Source organism: Ruditapes philippinarum, unplaced genomic scaffold (assembly GCF_026571515.1).
Source record: "Ruditapes philippinarum isolate M1 unplaced genomic scaffold, ASM2657151v2 ctg1469_1_1_1_1, whole genome shotgun sequence".
NCBI lineage: Eukaryota > Metazoa > Mollusca > Bivalvia > Venerida > Veneridae > Ruditapes > Ruditapes philippinarum.
In genome coordinates this window covers 210,202-223,443 of record NW_026859600.1, presented here as the reverse complement: position 1 = coordinate 223,443, position 13,242 = coordinate 210,202, and the positions used below count along the sequence as shown (strand labels likewise).

General features: G+C 32.4%; 1 protein-coding gene across 1 annotated transcript; it reads left to right on the top strand.

Moving 5' to 3' along the window:
• The first annotated feature begins 403 nt into the window (after positions 1–403).
• LOC132757214 (tryptophan 2,3-dioxygenase-like) lies at positions 404–10,820 on the top strand. Its single transcript, XM_060748426.1, has 12 exons — positions 404–873; positions 1,473–1,563; positions 2,081–2,154; positions 2,818–2,883; positions 3,387–3,448; positions 3,632–3,707; positions 3,953–4,066; positions 4,965–5,075; positions 5,301–5,412; positions 8,994–9,131; positions 9,852–9,942; positions 10,275–10,820. The coding sequence occupies exons 1-12, from the start codon at positions 808–810 to the stop codon at positions 10,522–10,524; spliced, it is 1,251 nt and encodes a 416-aa protein (XP_060604409.1). The 5' UTR covers positions 404–807; the 3' UTR covers positions 10,525–10,820.
• The last annotated feature ends 2,422 nt before the right edge of the window (positions 10,821–13,242 follow it).

The window sequence follows — 13,242 nt, the reverse complement described above, 5'->3', positions numbered from 1 at the left end:
CTAAAATTCCGTATTCAAATTCTTTTAAGATCTATATTGTATTCTAAGTAAATATAGAAATAAAATTGATATGTTTTCTCCTAAAAACGGCTTGTGCCTCGTTCTATTTCTATTTAAGTAACCAATACGTGAATAATCAATAATTTTACACGAATAAAAATCATTATACATGTAACATAATGACATGTAAGTGATGTAAATAAAAAATGATTCTTTTATTTTTTGGCATAAATCTTATTAAGGAAAGATAAATGAGATGACACTTTATTGACTAGCACCGAAAAAGGCAAAATACAAATATATTTTTTTTTAAATCCTTGTTCAGTAATATGCAAGGCCTAATTTTCGGTATTTTATTTGTCTGTATTTAAACTTTAGTTGTGAAATTATACATTTTAACTGGCGCTCTCACAAAGGTTAGCGTATGAAAACAACTGCTGATAACTGGTTAACAATTGGTATAATATTGTGATTATTTACAAACAAACGCAGACGATAAATACCAATCACCGAGATTAACAGATTAAATATTATGGTTTTGTTTTACTTTGAAAATTACTTCAAAGATTGGCGAAAAAAAAATACGGATTACAATCTTCTGTTTGTGTTCTCTTTAATCTGATAAGAATATAAACCTGGCATGGTTTCATGCCAAGTAAGGTCAATTTATATCCTCGGTTGACATTTCTCTTCTAATGTATATAGCTTTGATAGCTACGTACGGTCACTTCTTCTTTGAGGATAATTGTAGGAGTTTTATTGCGGATTTTTTAATTAAAATATTCGTTGTAGTTGTAGCAGACGACAATGTCTGAGAAATCGGACGAAGTTAAACCCAACGGAGCTCCTTTGAGTTACAGCGAATATTTACAGGTATGTGGATGAATATAAATATTATATAAATTAATGCTAGTTGCTTTTCTAAGAAGTGAGCGAAGGAATACTTATAACTATGAAATAGGAAGAGCTCAGATGTAAAAAGTTATTTACCCACCCAATATTGAGTTGCTTAATCAGTCTTTAGAGATCACTTTGTCTCCAGATTTTTTATAGTATTAAGTGCCGTGTGGCAGCTGTTAAAAGTTGCCCTGTACTTCACTTCAGTGTTGTTATATTTTCTGGTCCTTCGAGATCATTGATGTTAGCACTATTAAGTGTTGAGATTGAGCACCGCTCAAGCCGGTGCTAGGGGGCGTGAGGGACGTTGCACTATTCATTTTCCTTCATGTACAGACTCAATCAAACCTAGTTTTCAATTTTCATGTAATTTTGTTGTGATTAATGCTTCCGAGGGATCACTTTGTTTCCAGATTTTTAAAGTCCATTTATTATTTCGCGGATTCATATTTATTATCAGTCAAGGTCGTTTAAACTACGAAAATATTTTCATAAAAAATGTCTTTATTTAAAGACCAATACTAACATAATTATATGCATGTGATTTGATGTATTTGTTTTTGAAATATTTGTAGCTTGGGAAATTGTTAGACTGTCAGACTGTTCAGAGTGAGAAGGCGGGAAGCGCCGTGCATGATGAGCACCTGTTCATTATTACACATCAAGGTGTCGTCTGCTTATTTTCATTTACATTAATAAACTTATATTTTACATACGATTTGTAAAATAAAATGTGCTATTTTGTTGCATTTAAGTATTTGAAATTGTATTTGATGCATGAAATATGCAAATACAGGCATCGCGCACTAAACTGCCACATCATTGTGTCAACGAACATATGTCATAATTTCTTCCTTGAATAATGTCCATCTTTTGATATATCATAGAAACTTTTCTAATATTGTTAAATATAAATCAGACCTGTCTTAGTTTCACATGTATGTAATATAACAGATAAGTAATCCAGTGATAAAAAAATACATTGTGTGTCTTTTAATTTCTCTAATATATTAAATTGATGAAAAGAACCTACTTCTGTGCCCTTTTAAATAGGAAATGAAGTATTTATCTTTATTTCGTACGTAAAGACAATAGTTTTGAAGGGTTTAAATTGTTTTAATTTAATTTTTCTTTATATACAATATATATAAATTATATTCATCTTTTGTAATTATTATTTCAGCGTACGAATTGTGGTTTAAGCAGATGTTATTTGAGATAGACTCTGTGAGGAAACTTTTCATGACACCCTCAAAGGTAATCATGCCTTAATAATAGTATTATAATTAACATTATGCTCATCTTGTGTGCATGTATCTGTTAGGAATATTCTAGAAGAGTGCTTTATTAGACTTAACATAACTGAAAAAGAACACAATGTCACATCAAAGGTAGGAGTCATAATTGAGCCGCGCCATGACAAAACCAACATAATGGGTTTGCGACCAGCATGGATCCAGACCAGTCTGCGCATCCGCGCAGTCTGATCAGGATCCATGCTGGTCGCTTACAAACCCTATAACAAGTAGAGAAACTGATAGCGAACAGCATGGATCCTGATCAGACTGCGCGGATGCGCAGGCTGGGATGGATCCATGCTGGTCGCAAACTCATTATGTTGGTTTTTTTCATGACGCGGCTCATATATATTGCGACTTGTCTTCTTTACATAAACGCGCAAAATTATAACTGCATGTATTTCGGTCGCATGTAAATACATTTTCTACTTGTAAATACTTAATATCGTATACTCGTGCAAATTAATGTTAAGTGTATAAATCTGACTTTGATATATTTGATATTCTGTTGCTCTATGTAATTTTGATGAACATAACAATCTTTTCTTGCAATGTTTTTTGTTAAGCGTGTCACGTTATTTTATTTAGTATTAACCTATGTCATTTTATACATTTATTGTAGACACTAGACGAGGGTAAGACATTAAATATCATCAACAGATTAAACCGGGTCGTGCTTATCCTCAAGGTATGATCATCACAATTTTCTAGATATGCTTATAAATTACCTACGTATCTCATAAAAATACATCACAGAAATCAAACATGTGTACATAAAATTATGCTCGAATACAGGAATGTCTCATGTATAAGGAAATATTCTTAAATATTGTTTAGTCGCACCAACATTTTAAACGGTAAACTTGTGCCATAAATGCATCATTTCAAGCCAGACAGAGCCTATGACCATCTGTTACCTAACTAAATTAGATATCTTACTGGCATAATAAACACAGTGGTAAGTGGCAAGTGAAGTAATGTCAACGGCCCAAACAACCCGGCCTCAAAATAAATAATAGATAAATAAAACACACAAAATTTACTGTAATATTTATTATATGAACTCGAAGGGACATATGGTCATTACCGATATAACACCCTATTGATTTATATTCATCTCGATATTAAACTTCAGAGCTTTATAACTTATGATGCGCTTTTCCAACAAACAACAATATATATATATTTCAGTTGCTTGCAGACCAATTCGAGATTCTAGAAACAATGACACCCCTCGACTTTCTCGAGTTTAGGTAAGACCGTGTACAATTAGTTTAAAAAATCAAGCAAGATTTAATCTGAAATAATCCAAATGACACTGCACGTGAAATTTGAAATCATATCATCCTATCACATGTCCAAGTGAAGCATTCGCCACTTCAAATCTGCTTTTAAATTAATATTTTACATATATAATTATTGATGTTATTTTACAGGGGTCACTTGTCAACGGCGTCAGGCTTTCAGAGTTTACAGTTCCGTTTGTTGGAAAATAAACTAGGACTGAAAGAGGTTGGTACATTTATGATGGTCTTACGTGGTTGAAAATATATTGTAAATGTCGAAAAAGAGATTATTGAAGGACGGTTACAGTCACTTACATGTTTACTTAAAAAAACTTACATTACGGTCCATTTCAGTATTAAATAAAAGTGGAATCACTTAAGCTGTATCATTTTTAGAAAATAATGCAGTGATAAGACGTAATTAATACACATAAATTATCTTTAAGTTTAATTGTGTTATCAAATTAACAGGAACACAGAATAAAGTACAATCAGCAACATTATAAAAGGGTGTTTAATGACGACGTATCTATTGGCCAACTTCAAGATTCCATGGAAAACCCATCCTTGTTCCAGCTTGTTGAGGTAATCTGTCTGTATTTTTTCTCCGGAATTATAAAGCGAGTTGTTGTTTCGGAATTCAAAATTTCACCATTTTCGTGTTTTAATGTTGAATTATGCTTAATTCGGTGCTAGAGGGCGTGGGCGGTAATTTGCACTTTCCAGTACCGTCCATGAACAGGCTCAATCAAACCGAGCCCGCAACATTTTCAATTTTGCCGTGTTGGGCTTTTTTAGGGATTCTGTTTTTCTCCATTTTATCTACCCCTTAAAATATGTGGAGGTTTATTGTATAGACACTGTTCACGTGATTGCCCTTATTTCGTTGACATTTTCAATATATTGTAAGAACTATATTACAAATTTAGATACCTAGTAACTGTAATAAATGACACTTTGTACATAAACACTGCTTACTAAATATTACACTAGCTGTCATAGGAGACAGGTATTTGAGAAGAAATTTGACCAATTACTTTAAAACATAAATCTTGTAGTAGTAGTAGACCATTAAATTATCAGCAACATCTATTAAATATTAATCTTATTTATGAATTTTATAGATCAATTAAGCATAGAACATTAAACAGGGCAATGTTGACAACAAATAAAGACAACCATTTATTTTTAGTGTAAAATAGATTCATCATTATACTATGATAAATTATGTATATAATGTGATATATAATACCTGTTTATTCTTAAAAAGTGATAACATAGTTGTACAGTTTCAATTATATCAAGTATCATCCTGTTTTAAATGCTATGACATTCAGTGTAACAAACACGGAACCATCCTGTTGTCATAAATTGCTGTCTATTTTCATTTGTTAACCGCAGAATCCTGTGATTTTGTAATGAACTTTCCGTATGTAGATATGTATCTGATTCCTGGAATTTAATTTCATCTAATTTTTTTCAGTCATGGTTAGAACGGACGCCTGGACTGGACAGGTCCGAGTTTCATTTTTGGGAAAGATACCGGAGGTCGGTAAACAGATGGATTGATGATTGTTGGTTGAAGGCGGCCATGGTGAGTTATACATAAATACTACAAGACAATCATAAATAATGTCTCTACAAAAACAAATAGGCCTAATCTGTTTTATTTTTCCTTTTTTACTACAAACTGTGCGAATATATTGAATTGGTGATTTTTTTCATATTTTAGAAATAACCACCAACGAGTTCATATTTACTACAAACTGCATATACATGTATAATGTCAGGTGACTTATTTGTATCAAATTGACTATAGGACGAGGATGACCCTGTTAAGAAGGAGACCAAGATGCTCGAGTATAAGAAACAGATTGACACGTTCGAGTCTATCTTTGATCCAAAACAACACCAGGTGCTCGTTGAACGCGGTAAGGTTTATAATGCAGATCGATATAATCTGCAATCAAACAGGATTTCATTTTTTATATATCAAAACACATGCTTATGTAAACACCGTATTACCGGCGGCAGTGATGGCAGATCACTGCAGTGATGGCAGATATCTGAAAATTACCGATCGGTACAGGTAGGTTATAAATTTGGTTGGTTTAATTATATTACACAAATACGGCCCATATCATTGCTATAAAACTATTGTCCATTGAATGGAGATACTGTAAGGTAATTTTGGACTCGTTTTTTTTTTTCCTGTTTTCAGACTATTTTGAGCAGGTTAAAAGTGAAAGCATTGGAAAAAAAATCCGTGAAAATGTCTGTTTTCTGTTCAAAATCGATCTCAAGTTTTAAGTAAATGGCAGGATTTCCTGTTATCAATATAGACGTTCATCCATTGGGGTCACGCAAGCCAAATATCTACCCCGTGAGTCTTTTCTTGAAAGTTTTACAGACGCTCAACTCTTGTCCGGTCGAAGAAAAAAATGCTGCCCGTTGTAGGCAGATACATATTATAAATGCTGCCGTCGATGGCAGAAATACCATGAAAGTGGCTAACATTCTGACAGAAAATCAAGTTCAATCTTTTATCAATTTCTCTTTTCTTTGCGTCCTTAGTCGGAATTGAGACGTTAAACTATCATTTCTAATATTTTCAAGATAGAAAAGTTATTAATGCGGTGTATGCATCGAAAAAAAGCTTTTTAGCAACATGCAGTTACAATACAAAAAGTGGACGACAAAATTTCACTATAAATAGAGAAATGAACATGAAAAAACTTCATTTTTCTATATTCATGCATGTGCGCTTGATCTGTTCATATGAATTGAAAGGTCAAAAAAAGAGAAAAAAGAATATAACAAATCAAAATATTCTAGTTTTTTTCCTATAAATACAGGATTTATTTTCATCTTGTGATATGAATCATCGAAAGGTTCATCTTTATCAGTTGTCATGGTTAACAACTAAAATGAATGAAAAAATATATAGTTAAATGGGAGCGCGTGATGTTAGAACTGTTGTTAATAGTTTAGCATAGAAAATGTAATTCAAAGGCAAAAACTACAACGCTATTACACACATGAAAATTTTAAGAAATGAACGTTGTCGTGTTTTTCAAGAACTTGATAATATAGGAAAATATTTGAACTGTCAATAATAATTATTTTTCCATTTTACATTAACATACATTGTTTTTATGATACACTGATGCAGTTGCGAGGTTAATAGTCTCCCCCTTTATTACATCAATTTAATAATTTATAATCTGCGCCGATTAAGTAAATTTCAGCCTTTATTTGTCATAAAAGCGATGAACATTATTACCTCGAGAAAATAATGTCATATGCTAGCAAATGAATATCCACTTACAGAAGTTACTTGCTGTAATATGCAATTGGCGTTATGTCTTAAAAAGGGAGTGCGCTGCTAAACTTAAGACACATATAGTATTGTATGCATGTAACTGACAGACACAACAGATCAAGCACACATGCATGAATATAGAAAAATGAAGTTTTTCATGTTCATTTCTCTATTTATAGTGAAATTTTGTGGTAACTAAAAATCATAACTTTTTGTATTGTAACTGCATGTTGCTAATAAGCTTTTTTTCGATGCACATACCGCATTAATGAAAAAATCAAAAAATCTACAAAAACAGCAATTTTTCTTCAAAATTATATGTGAGGCCATGTTTTAACATGGAAAAAAGCGTTTTTGGGTAATTTCGTTTTTCTTTATCATTTTCTGTTAACCGCATTACCAGATATATACGCTTTCTACGCCCTTTTTCACCCCCCCCTCCTTTTTTGCTTTCTCTCAAATGGTGAAAAAATGCCTTATTTAGGCCCCCAAACACTTGTGTTTTGTTTTGATAAAATGTTGTTTAAAAAAAATTGATTACTTTTTCGGCGCGGCCCCACCCCCATCCAAAAGATACATCAGGGGGTTGCCAGAAGGGGATATGCCCCTTCTGTTTGGGGGGTTTGAAGGGGGGCTGAGTCCCCCTCATCGCCAAGAAAACTTTGGACTTGTGGGAGGCTAAAAATGGCCCCAGGTCGATCATAAGGTAACGTGTAACCAATGCTGAAAAGCCTTTGACTCTATCTCAATCCATTGAGAAGTGGCAGCACTTTGAAATCAATTTTTGATGGAAAAATCAACGCAAAATAGTGATTTTTGGGCAATTTTGAGATGTCCCTAGTGCTATGGTAACAGGAAATTTCAGACTGAACATGTTGTTACAAAGGCAATGGTCCAGTCAACATTTTTTGTGCCCAAGTTTGATTAGTATTGAAGCAGTTTTTAATAGTTTTTATAGCAACTTGAACTTGTAACGGGAGACCTTTCAATGAAAACAGCCATTTTTCACAAGATGCTCATGGGGTAATGGGTTAATAACTTTTCTATCTTGAGAAAATATTAGAAATGATAGTTTAACGTCTCATTCCGACTAAAAGGACGCAAAGAAAAGAGGAATTGATAAAAGATTGAACTTGATTTTCTGTCAGAATGTTAGCCACTTTCATGGTATTTCTGCCATCGACGGCAGCATTTATAATATGTATCTGCCTACAACGGCAGCATTTTTTCTTCGACCGGACAAGATTAAGCGTCTGTAAAACTTTCAAGAAAAGACGTCACGGGGTAGATATTTGGCTTGCGTGACCCCAATGGATGAACGTCTATATTGATAACAGGAAATCCTGCCATTTACTTAAAACTTGAGATATTTTGAACAGAAAACAGACATTTTCATGGATTTTTCTAAGGCTTTCACTTTTAACCTGCTCAAAATACTCTGAAAACAGGAAAAAACGAGTCCAAAATTACCTTACAGTATCTCCATTCAATGGACAATAGTTTTATAGCAATGATATGGGCCGTATTTGTGTAATATAATTAAACCAACCAAATTTATAACCTACCTGTACCGATCGGTAATTTTCAGATATCTGCCATCACTGCAGTGATCTGCCATCACTGCCGCCGGTAATACGGTGTGATGTAATATTTTAACTTTATGGACTGTCACTTTGTTCTTGTATTTCGTTTGATAATTTAATGTATAAACATATCAAATGATGTAAATGGCAGATGTGTTTATAAGTAAACGTTTACATTAACTTGGACATAATTCTTAACAGACCGGCGAATAAGTATACTAGCAGATACTTGTATTTCATTATGTAGATAATATTTGAAATACTTATTTCATCACAGTATCAGGTCCTGTAATGACCTCTTGCAGTTTTTGAATATTCAGACAGGAAAGTTTATATGAGCCGCGTCATGACAAAACCAACATACTGGGTTTGCGACCAGCATGGATCCAGACCAGCCTGCGCGTCCGCGCAGTCTGATCAGGGTCCATGCTGTTCGCTATCAGTTTTTCCACTTGTAATAGAGTTGATAAGCGAACAGCATGGATCCTGATCAAACTGCGCGGATGCGCAAGCTGGTCTGGATCCCTGCTGGTCGCAAACCCACTATGTTGGTTTTGTCGTGACACGGCTCAATTATGTATTATATTTAACAACATGAACATTTAAGGTGATCGTCGCTTCAGTCACAAGGCGTCACAGGGAGCACTGATGATATCATTGTATCGTGATGAACCCAGGTTTCATCAACCTTTCCATATCCTCACACTTCTAACTGATATAGACTCCCTCATGATTAAATGGAGGGGTATGTGTATATATTTATATATTTCTATGTTTTCTATTTCTATGCAACGCTTTAGAAACCTTTCTTTCTTATAAAGGGACCCATTGGTCAAATACTTAGTCCACTCCAAATGTTGGCACCGCATTAAGTAGCAAGATTATTTTATTCTTTTTATTATCATTCTTGTTAATTTGTTTAAAGATATGCTTGTGACTAAACTATTGACTGTTTATCTGGCGAATGTCACTGAATGTAAATGTCTTCGTAAACGTTTTCTTGTAATTTATGCTTTAACTATTCCGTAAGGAACATAGCTATAAAATTATTCATACTATCACGTTATTTTTTAAGCAGTACAACAAGAACATTTTATGATGTAATGATGTTGAGTTTATTTATATTCATGTGACCTTAAACCTTAACACTCATTTCTGTAAATTCCCACTGTCCACATTGTAGAATGTTATATTATGGTAGATTTCCCGCCATTGCAACCAACTTTAATCTTGTTCAAGGGAGACATATATGATTATCTTACTTAATGTCTAATTTGAGTTGTTTCCCTTCTCTAAATCTCGTCTGAAAATATATTCTTTTTAATAGTCTATAATGAAATGTAATTTATTTTTTTCTTTTTAAATCTGTTAAACATAAAATATTATCTGATTTCTTTTATTTATCATATTCGTTAAACACTTAATTAATATTTCTTAAATGTAAATAATATTTTATTTTTTAAAGCTAATCACGTGACAATGGTACAGAGAATGATTGGAAGTAAGGTTGGTACTGGAGGTTCGTCAGGGTATCAGTATCTTCGCTCTACAATAAGGTAAAAATATGCATATTCTTTCCAAATATTCCTACCAACATTTGACAAAATTGTTTTAATTGTTTTTTTTTTATCTTTTCATGCATCGGAGCACTTTATGGAAACATAAAGTAAATCACACAGTTAAAAAAACATAGCTCAAATTGAAGTCCACCTTCAAAATAAAAGATCAAAGAAACATGTTTACTAGTTTGTCTATTACAATTATCATACACAGCCGAGAGATTTTCTCAAAGAATTGATGCGAATCAATAATTGTCGCGAGAATCTGCATTTCTTTAAATCAATTATTTATTTTTCTTTATTATTCTTTAATTGTCATTTTATTTCAGTGACCGCTACAAAGTATTCTTAGATCTCTTCAATTTATCAGCGTTCTTGATTCCACGTGTTTATATTCCACCGCTTACTTCTACCATGAAAAGAACACTGAGTATCTTATCACACGAGCAGATTGAAGAACTTGACGCCGACTTCGAGCAAAGTCAGTTGTCTTCTGATTCTGACGATGCAGGCGACAAAAGTAACACACGCGCAAATGGCACCACGCAGGAAAAAGACGCAATTATTGAATTCTTGTGAATAGTGAAAAACAGTGACTTGATTTTTTGTTAGATGAAAACGAGCAATGTTTCTTTCAGTTTTAAATTTTCAATTGAGTTTTCAATTTCATTTGGGAAAAGCAAGGGATTATGTGTGTTTGGTGTATTTTGTTATATTGTATATAAGTCTTTCTACATAAACAAATGTCATTGATACAACAGCATAGAAAAACAACGCTTCATTTATTTTAATGATATTTTGTATTCGGATACGGTTGATATTACATTTCGTTATTTGTTTTATATTTTATATGCTAATAAATCTTGTTGTTATTATCCTTATTTTTGTCTTATATTTAAAAAAAGTATCATGATCTTAAATACTAGTATTGCACAAATGTTTGAGGCGAAAAATAAATCTTCGATATTGTTTATCAGCATCTTTAATCATACATAAACAGAGTTTAAAGATGTTCTGTTATTACTAGCCTAATTTTGATAAACTTTTCTTGGCACAAGTTTAAGGTCAGACTCTTTTGATTTTCACATAGACTTACATTATGGGAAATTGATCCAAAAGTATTCGTCCTAAAGATGTTATTGTTCTAGATGATATGCCTGACATAAAGAACATTATATAGTGGTGACTGAACAAATGTTTCGTGAAATGCCTTCTAAGGTGTTAACAATCCTTTGCATTGTCCCTTATCAAAATTGAAATTTACGGCTGATCACGAGACCAACATAACTTTAACTCTTAAAATGTAAATATCCACTTCAAAAGTTGTCCTAGAGAATCATAGAGACTTATGAATATTTCATTTTCTCAAGTAAACAATGAAATACATTTGTATTAGTTTCTGATAAAGCATCATATTTTGCTCCTAGTCACTTGCCCCATTGAATGTTACGGTTTTCACACAAATTAGTGGCTATGTTACAATACAATACTCTGACCTAAAATGATACAATATATGAGTTGAAAGCAACATTGATGACTTACCAAAAGACATTAGATAAAGTTCTATGCCACATAAAGTATAATTTCTACTTATTTTTCCCAGGGAACTGACGGATGTATACGTTCGGTATTACTTAATTTTACAATTTTTACCTTATCATTCAATCTGACCTGATCCAACATTCAACTTTTTTCATCACCGGTACTTCAGGAAAGGAATGATAATCATTTTCAGAAGAACATGTTACGTACTTGTGAGATTTCTCCTCCACTTACTTGAACATACCTAAAATATATAAAAGTTGTATGTACATTGTATTTACACAAGAGTGTGAAATAAATAAAGGAAGTTGAAAGTGTAAACAAGTTACGTCTGGTTTAAAACTTTTTTTTCTGCTCGACAGGTGTAACTTTGATCCTTAAACATCAAAGGCTTAAAAATCATAATTTTCTATCATAGAAGACCGTATTATCTTTATAACGGTAATTAAGTTTTACAGCAAAGTGTAATTTTTGATCAATTTTGTATACAGCAATGATTGATATAATGCTATGTTATAGATAGAAATCGAAGCAAAATATTATTTTTTTGTAGCTCTGAAGAAAACTTATTGGGTATTACAATTAATAACACCTTGTCTTGGCAAAGCCATATTGATAATGTTCTTAAAAAGTGTAACTCATTGTTACATTTATTATCACGTATAAAATTATTCATATCTATACCGGTACGTAAAATGTTTTACAATGCATATATTTTACCACATCTTGATTATTGTTGCATAATTTACGGTAACTGTATGTCTTTTCTAGAAGATAAAAAGTTCCAAAAGAGAGCTGCAAGACTAATTCTAGACAAAGATTTTGACACTCCATCTGCTGAACAATTCTGAACTCCGCTGGATGACCTTTTCACAGAGTTTCAAAAAGCTATTATGATGTTTAAAATAATGAATAATCAGGCGCCTTCCTATTTATTGAATCATTTCATTTTATCGTCAGATGTTCATACTCGCATTTTGCGTTCATCATCTGATTTTCAACTTTATACCCCTATACCAAATACTAAACAATTTCGTAAGTTTTTTGTTTATTCTGGATCTTGTATTTGAAATGGCCTTCCTGATTATATTAAGTCTGCTACATCTGTTAACCATTTTAAAACCTTATACTTGAGGTTTTATCACACATTGATGTATACAAATTGATAATCTCCTGTATGTTTTTACATTTCGTCGTGCTAGTATTATAAGGTTCTATCTCCATTTTCATGAAAATTGAGTATGATATACCACTGGATTCAGAATTAAAAGATCTATCTCCAGGTGGTTTCCATTTATGTATAAGGTTACCCTGCTTGATATAATAGCATGTATATCATTTTCCATTTTCGAAAATAATAGTTGAATTAATTATTATGTTGCTCTATGTCCATGAGCCAATCAGTGATTGTGTGCGAGGTCATGTGACAGATTTTGCTTTGTCAAAAAGCATTGACACCATTGCTTAAACTGGCTGACAGAAGTAAGTTAGTTTTTCAGTATCATATTTGATAAATTGCTAGGAAATATTACCAGCAAGTCAAAGCAAAACCTTTAATTCTTTTAAAAGAGATAATGTCATTATATATGATTACCGCCTTTAAAATATAAATGGTTATAAACACTACTCCTGGAGATAGGGTATTGTAATTCTAAAGAGAAATTTTTTATTTTGTTTTAATATTTTCAAAAACATGGCAATAAATAGAAGGCAGTGTTGTTTAAGGCTAATGTACTTATTCTAAAACATTTTTAA

Excerpts from the sequence above, each read along its gene's own strand:
- LOC132757214 (XM_060748426.1), top strand. The coding sequence starts at position 808 with ATGTCTGAGAAATCGGACGAAGTTAAACCCAACGGAGCTCCTTTGAGT. Across the intron at positions 1,564-2,080 it reads GTTCATTATTACACATCAAG|CGTACGAATTGTGGTTTAAG; the intron begins GTGTCGTCTGCT and ends TTATTATTTCAG. Across the intron at positions 9,943-10,274 it reads TATCTTCGCTCTACAATAAG|TGACCGCTACAAAGTATTCT; the intron begins GTAAAAATATGC and ends ATTTTATTTCAG.